This window comes from Aythya fuligula, chromosome Z (genome assembly GCF_009819795.1).
Source record: "Aythya fuligula isolate bAytFul2 chromosome Z, bAytFul2.pri, whole genome shotgun sequence".
Classification (NCBI taxonomy): domain Eukaryota; kingdom Metazoa; phylum Chordata; class Aves; order Anseriformes; family Anatidae; genus Aythya; species Aythya fuligula.
The window spans coordinates 30,950,204-30,958,729 of NC_045593.1; the positions used below are offsets into that span (position 1 = coordinate 30,950,204).

Here is an 8,526-nt window from a genome sequence, read left to right on the forward strand (position 1 = left end):
TCCTAGGTTGTCTGTTCACATTAACCAGACTTGACAGTTCAGTTGCAAATATTTAATTTTAGGAAGTTACACCTTTTTTAAGACATTAAGTAAAACTAAACAACACGAGTTTCATTCTCTGACAAAAAATGCAGGAACTGAACAACAGTGTTCCCACCAATGTGGAAATGATAATTTGAGAAAACGAAATGTGAGAAAGATGTTGGCAAATGACTTAAGGAGCTCTCTTTTTTAATGCAATAAACATTCTGGGTCTCTTGCATATGCATTAAAATACATCTCAGAAGGGACTTTTCATTAGCCAAGTCTCATAGAATCAGCACTAGATGAAGCTATAACCACTCATAACTATGATTTAGTGTGCTTAACTGAGCCTTTTTTGCACAAACAGGACTCACATCAATCATTCAGTAGTAATTTCTTAATATTAAAGAACTTTTTTTTTCCTCTACAGACTTCAATCACTTTCCATAAGCAATTGATAGAATGGAAGAGTTTTATTCATTTAGTTTTAGTATGCTTCATCAGTTTATTAAAATATAGTGTGTGAATACTATATTTCTATCTTAAGCAATTCCATGTAAGATTAGCTCTGAAATCTATCTGCCAATCTAGTTTAAAGATTACAATACAATGCTTTTGAAGCGGACAAACATAGATATTACCACTTCAGCTCTTATTTCAGAATTCATGTCTCTTCTTCCTCTTACTTGAAATGCTTACATGTTTTTTAAAATATGTATTTATCCCCAGATGTGACCCTGGAAACTGCTGTATAGCTGCAGGACAGCAGCTGCATTAAGTTCTTCTGTTCATTCTGCATTGCAATCTCAAAAGCAGACTTTGGAATATCAGTGTATAAATTATCAACACAGAAAAGCTTGGGACCTGAATGTTTAAAATCTTGTTTCTCACTGTACATTATTCCAATCAAGAAAGCTCAAGTCAAAACATTTATTGCTCTTGAATCTGCTGGCAAATTATTTTCCATAGAAAATGTCATGGTTTTGAATTAATTTCTTCTGCAGCCATAGATATTAGCACTTCATCTCTGATTACAGAGGTCATCTCTCTTCTTCCTTTTACTCTTAGAGCTGGTATTGCATTCAATGCCTAAAGATTTTTTTTAATTTTTTTTTTTCCCAATTAATTTATTCCACAGTCATCTAAATCATAATTCTGACCACTAAGGTTTTTTTTTTTTTTTGTATGGATTCTTCAGTTCTGACTTCAAAGCTCATTGCTTCTCTGCCTCTTACTCAGTCTACTGTTACATTCAATATACAAAAGTTAATTTATTGTTTTTAGTAAACTGTAGGGTGGGTTGTTTTTTCTCCTTTTTCCCTGGAGATTCAGGAGCCATATGTTTCTTATACTTGAAATCAGCAATGTCCAAGGAAAAGTTTCTAAAACATAGTAAACAATTCCACTCCCCCATCCTCCTCCTACAGTACTTATTCAAAACAGATTCACTTGTTATTTATTTTAGTAAGGGCTTTAACATTACTGAGATCTTCCTCTATCACTTGCAAACCAAAACCTCGATGAAAGATGGTTTTGTGTTCAGTTTAAAGGGGAGCATTGTATTCTTGCAAAATTCAAACTTCATCAATTTTGGGGGAATTCCAAAGCATTTGTTCATTTGACTCCAAGTTCAGTTGAAGGCCGAAGTCTTTTTATCATTTATCTTGCTCACTAGTCCAAAATGTCACACACACAAAATGCATGAAAAGCATAAATTCCATAGTAAACACATACCACAAACACTGTACTATATGCCAGACAGTTTCCTTTGTCTTCTTGATTGGGCATTTCTTCTAGAAAGTTAAGAGTCTTTTCTCAGCAAATACAGCTAACAACTATCACGTGAACACACTGAACATTTGACAGAGCTCCCTGAAATAACAACACCATTTACACACTGATGCACTGCACAAAACAAAAAGCCTTAGCAAGACCATAAGCAGCTTAAGCCCCAATTAAACTTCCAACTTAAAGGTAGAACCACATACAGCACTGGCTATATTTTCACAGTTATGAAAGTTACCTCTGGGAACAGTCACACTATTAGTTGTAACAAAGGTAGTGAAATACTATAGGGCACACTCACTCCATTCCTGCATCACTTCACTCGCCCTGCTCCATCAGTCATAACAAGGGCAACAGCATTAGCAGCTCAAATACACACCTCCAACATTTGGCATGCTTCTTCAAAAAGACCTGGGATGACTACTCCTTCACAGTGCCCCACGCTGCTGGGAGGCAGCTCAAAGCATGAGACATCTCTTTAAGGTGTCCCATAAGGAATTGTACCCCTGAGCAACTCAAGTCAACAGCCCCTGAAGTGTCTATCCAGTCTGGCTGGACAAAAGCAAACATTAGTCCATAGGGATTTATGGCAAGTTAGTTTTCCACGCATTCGGTGCTTGCTTCACATTGGTATAGTTCTGAATTCAAGCAAAACTAACCCAAGCAAGGGTCAAAGAAATCAATGCATACATGGTGGCCCAAACTCTGACTGTTCCTGATAGCAGGAACCCTGCAACGGACAGTTGTGCGTGGTGGGAGGATGGGAGGTATGGCTCGGGCTGAGGCACAAGAAGCTCAGACTGGAGACAAGGAGAAGCTTTTCACCACTGGGACAGCCCAGCCACCGAGCCAGTGCCCAGGCAGGGTGGGCCTCTGCAGCTTGGGTGGGTGAAGCCCTCACTCCCTGGCTGGGTGAAGCCCCGAGCAGCCTGGGCTAGGCCTGCTCTGGGCAGGGGTGGGGTTGAACACCTCCCCAGGGTCCCACCAGACTCAGCAGGACCTTACATCCTGGTTCCCAGCAGCAGCTGCTGTATTCTCCACTCCCCTCAGCCTAGCTTTTAACAACATATGCCTATAACATGACTTGTGAAAGGTGTCTAGCACTGCATTTTAAGTGACTGACACTAGTAGAAAGGCAGAAGAATGCTAACCACAAAAGTGATCTTAAACATGCCTAATAACCCCTTTTTCAAAATCAAATTGCTGAGTTTTCAACTTAGGGGACAGAAGGGTCACTGAGTCCAGAAAATTATACATTTATTCTGCTGTATGTACCCTAGGACATATGTAGTGAAAACACATCTTGTAAATGTTTATTTGAGGCTAAAACACTTGAACAAGACTAGTATTTCAGCAAGTGTCAATATCTGCAAGTTAAAACCACAACTTTTAAGACCTCAGTGTTGCATTACAAATTTCTCTCAGCTCTCCCCAGCAACAGGTAAAATGAAGAAATATACAAATTGGGGAAGTAAAATGGAATTAGAAAATTTACTACTGTTAAGAAACAGTTGGAAATTGGCTATCAAACTTAGATGTTTCTTGCTAGTTTCTGAAACTATGGCTGAAGTGCCTTTATCTTTAATTCATTTCACTGGTAGAAGTCTATAAATCCTTTAAGAACCTTATTCAGCAAGAAGTAAAACTGCCAGGTAAGTCACCTGCAGTTGATCTTTATTCCCCTCATTATTACATTAGATATGATCAGCGACAGTACCCAGGATAAAGTTCATTGATCTTGCAGCACTCTTATCAGACAGCTGTGGAAAAAAACTCACTAAAGCTACCACTAGGAGTTCAGCAAGGACACTTCAGGACTGCCACCCCCTACACATCCACAGGTAGAAAAGGCAAAATACATCACAAAAACAGTATGAAGTGAGTTACCCTGTCATAAAATAAATTTCTGCTAGTCTTTTAGTGTAAAGCTACTATGCTAAACACTTATGAGATACCTGCAAAAAAACAGAGTATCCAGAGAAGTTCAGAGAGGAGCCAACAGGGAGGAAAAAAAAAAAAAAAAAAAAAAGTGAGAGAAACAGATTGAGATTTACAACTTACACTTACCCAGCCTGCCTGGAAAGCAGAGGCAGCCTGAACATGCTGAGATTTACCTGCATAGCAGTTGAATTTGAAAACAGAAACAGTCTCTCTTACAGTATGACTGCTTCTGAACCACATCCTTTTCAGAAAGGTTTAGGCTGTAGACTCAATTGGTTCCTTACACAGGTTTTGTAGATTAATCTTTGTAACCCCTTAGGTTTTATAGAACAAGTAGGAATGTTTTGGAAGAAATCATGGTAGAATTGATAGACTCATTCTTTTAATTCAAAGCCTAGAATTTGGATTAATAGGCAGCATTGCAGGGATAACCATTACTGATACACAGTGTCAGTTTTCAGGGCTAAAAGGAGGGTTACTCATAAAGTGATCTGTTCTTTGACTTCAAATGGGTCAGGCACTACATATGTGCTAAAGCACCTTCAGTAATTGAAAAAAAAAAAAAAAAAAAAAAAAGCTAGCTGTTAAGGTTCACTTGTAGTCACAGTGGGAAAATGCTCTGTAATAACAGCTGATCACAAATAACTACATATTGAACAGATGCCTAGCCTTTGTTGTGAATATTGATTAAACAGAAGCTATATGCCAAAATAACATGTTCCGTGGCCTAAATCTGCAGAAAAAGCTGACTCTAAAAAGCCTCCCTTCTAGAGTAAGTTCAGAATAAGTCCTGCAAACCAGGACTTTTAACTCCTTGGTCCCTACTGGCCTTCACTGTTATGTTCAGGAGGTTTTACAGCATTGACTGTCAGTGGGCTCATGGCAGCAGGCACTTTTAAAATAGCTTTTTTCCTTTCTGGCAGCAGAGGAACATGGATACTTCTGTCATACCAATGACAGCAACTCATTTCAAATACTTCTTAGCACAAGTTGCACTATTTTTCTCCTTCACCACTGACCATGTCTATACTAGAAGACATTTGCCAGAAGAGTGCTGAGAAAACTGAAAGAGCATTCCTAGTGTAGATGCACTTGTACACACCTGTAAGTGTAAAGTTTAGTATCTACCATTCACACATATGCTAATATCCACTCGGGGCTAGAGTCTTTCTCTGTCAATATATTGTCTGTCAGGGAAGTAATGAAGTTTGAAGCACACTTCTATGCTAAGAAAACTAGGAAATATAACACAAAGAAGTGCTTATACTGTAATGAGATGTTTTATTTAGGAATGGTAGAATATGCTATAACATTTAAAACGGCTTTTCAATATAAACTGCAACATAAGCTGGAGGATTTCTTTTACTGCTGTTGCATACAGACAGATGATTGATTTTCTAACTTAGATAATTTGTGGCATTACCAGTGAAGGATCTGTAAAGCAAAACAATCCCACTGCCACACCTAATCAAACTTTGAAGATATATACATCAAATATCTTTTCCTTCTCTGTGCTGTTCGTACAGTTTCACAGCTCACATGAGAGCCTTGTCAATTTGCCTAGATCAGCTGTCCTCAGCTGATACATAGTCCTCAATGGACATTTTTCTCCTGTGTTTCCTTTTTCTGCATGTGGAGCATAGCTGTTATTTCACATTTAGATCTGAGACAAGGCTTAAGGCTATAAAATCTTAAAAAATTAAAGTAATTACAGAGACATAAGATACCCATCCAGACATATCATTTATGGTATATGCATAGTTTTCATGGGCTATAATTCTAGCTGTAAGCAACAACTTTAAAGAGACTTCAATGCAGGCTCAACTGCATTTCTCAATATGAAGGAGTAGCTTGAGTACAGCTCAATTGCTCAGTTGCACACTAACCTGTCACTATGTCAGGAGCCACCATTTGCTTTTATTGAAACAGAGCTGTTCAGAAAAATGGAAGTGTATATTTAAACCATTAGAAATTGCCATAGTAAGAACTTTATAAATACTGTAGTTAAACAACACATTTTTAATGGCCTTGCCCTGTTCTCTCATCACATGTATGAGTTCTGGGAATAGCAGGGGCAAAACTGTCTTCATTCAAACAAAAAGAGCACATTTAAAAAATGATACAGTTCTCACAACACTTTCCCCATTTGTTATTTTGTTTTAGTACAAGGTATGGGGATGAGAAATGATATACTGTACTTACATAAGTTAATTCCACACTGGTAAATAGAAAGACATGTTCTCTCTAATTGTACATTACCAAGGAATCAAGTTTTATCCAGAATATGTTGTTCTAGGTCCAAGGTGTTCGAAGTGAAACTGCGTAACTTTAAGCTGAGACTTCTAACTCTGTTTTAACAAGCTGTGAAGTTTTCTGCTACCAATGGAGTGGAAAACTAAGTGGCAAAATTTTGCACAAGTTACAAAAGACAGCTAGTCTGTCACACTGAGGGAAGAAGAAAAGGCAGTAGTGTACAGACAAAAGTTTTCTGTACTTCATCTCTTTTGAGAACTCACCGCATGCATCGCAATGTGAGACTGCATCACAGTCACATTCTTTCAAAGTATAAGAGAACTTGAACAGCATAACAAATGAAGCAAAGAGCCAGTGGACTACATGCACCACTAGCTAATGAGGTCCCCTTGCACAGAAAGAACTTGCATACAACAGACCATCACTAATTCATAGTTGATTTAAGAGATATTGCCTTCAAACAACATGAAAATCAGTATGAGAACACGCAGAACTGCATCAAGATTTTGACTTAAGTTGGCATCACTGGTTTGGTGTTCATTAATGTGATTTTTTTTTTATTCTTAACTGTACAGTATCACAGTAATGTCTATTTTAGAAACATAAAACTTTGTAAGGATATCATGTATAGAGTCCCAAAAATGAAGAACGTTTTTTTAAGTAGTACTTATTAGTGGCAATTTGTCTCCTCTTAAAGACTATAAAAAAGTATTTAAGAAGTTCTCTTTCCTGAGGACAAACACAAATACCTCTTCAGTCAGGGAGTATTGACCAAAGTACATTAACTATAGAAAAGCTCACAAAGGAAGTACTTACAGCAGCAGCCACATGGAGAGAAGAAGATGATTAAACCTCACTTCTCCTGCCCACCCTCATAGGGTGGGAAAACTACCAGAAAATCAAGTGTCATTGCACTAAGGGAGCATTTCACCAGATGGACCTTTCTGCCAATGCCCAGCTCCATCATCCCAGCCCCAGCTTCCCTGGGTGTGCTCCCTGGCTCTGCTCCTGATGGCAATGCCCCACCTGGCACCCACCCAGGACTTCCTGAGCAAGCACACTCCAGCTGTGGTACATTGGTAAGCAATGCGAGGAGCCAGTCATAGGGACCACAACAACCCAGGCAAGGGATCAAGACATAAATACAAAGCTAATACCAGCCAAATCGCCTCTGGTATCTGAACAGCCAAGGAGATTTGCAAGTTTTGCTGGAATTGCTTAGGTGGGTGCATTGTTAAGGGTTTCCTTCGCTCCCTGGATTTCCTGCGTTATGTTTACACGTGATGTCCGATATATCTAGACAGTGAAAACTTTTAAAAATATTAACATGAGGACTCATTGAGCCACATCAAGTTGACTACGGCGATTTGCTCTGGTGCCACAATAGCTGGCTCAGATGCCTCACATTCCTGCTCCACACCCATCTCCCTCAGGCGGAGGGATTCAAAACGCCAGCCGGCGGCCCCTCGGGCACCGCTTAGAGGGGGGTTCACGCAGGTTTTGCAGGCTTTTAGGGCGTGCACGCTCCCACCCGGGGGCGCGGGGAGCACACAAAGGCGCCGCGCAGAAGCACGGGAGCCGCGCGGGGCCGACAGCCCCGCCAAGGGGCGATGTTTCGCCACGCCTCCCCCTCCGCATCGGGATCTCGGGACAAAGCGGCGGCCCCGAGCCGAGAGGCGGCTCCCGGCTTTTCCCTCCCCGAGCTGCGACAGGCAGAGCCCGGGAGGAGGCTGGGGGCGGCGGGGTCACTCACCCACGGGGTCCTCCATCCTCAGCGGCCTGCGCAGCCGGATGCTGCCCGGGATGGCTTTATCCATCAGCTCCTCGACGCTCTGCAAAGAGGCGGCGGCACGCCGGCGTTAGCAGACCCCAGACCCCACGGACACCCCCAGCAGCAGCTCCCCCCCCCATACGCCGCACGGACGCCCACCTGCACCCCGAGGGCTCGCAGCATCTCCCTCTTCTCCCCCTTCCGGGGGCCGATGTGCCGCCGGGAGAAGTCATCGTGCCGCGGCAGCAGCTGCTCGATGCACCGCGCCGCATCGCCTCCTCCTCCTCCTCCTCCTCCACCGACCCACCGCTGCTGCTGCTGGTTGTGCCGGTGCTGCCCACCGCCCCCAGCCGGCCGCAGGTGCCTCGGTCCCCCCCGGGCCGCCAGCCGCCCCCACCAGCGCCCACAGCTCTGCATGGCCCCGCCGCGGCCGCCGCCGCCGGCAGCCCACGCTTTGTGGCCGGGGCGGGGGCGGCGGCGGCGCGGCCCCCTCCGGCGGCACCAATGGGGCGGGGGGGCGGCGCCCTGCTCGCCCCTCCCCGCCGGCACCTGCCCCCCACCCCCCAACCTTCCCAAAAAAATCCGCCCCCCTCGGCCCTGACCCCGGTGCCGAGGCTCCCCTCCCCTCCCCCCGACAAAGCCAACAGTAAAGTTCTGGTGCTCCTTCTGCGGTGCTCCATCTATCCGCCTGTGATTAATCTCATTATAGACATCAATATCATCATTGTAGGAAAGCTGACATAGGTGCCAAG

General features: G+C 42.9%; 1 protein-coding gene across 1 annotated transcript in view; it reads right to left on the reverse strand.

Moving 5' to 3' along the window:
- Positions 1 to 8,191, reverse strand: part of GLDC (glycine decarboxylase) — a 41,117-nt gene extending 32,926 nt beyond the window's left edge. Inside the window, exons 1-2 of the mRNA XM_032206173.1 lie at positions 7,934 to 8,191; positions 7,757 to 7,835 (exon numbers count right to left, since the gene is read on the reverse strand). Coding sequence (XP_032062064.1) covers positions 7,757 to 7,835; positions 7,934 to 8,191 — 337 coding nt within the window. The remainder of the gene's footprint in view (positions 1 to 7,756; positions 7,836 to 7,933) is intronic.
- Between the last annotated feature and the right edge of the window lie 335 nt (positions 8,192 to 8,526).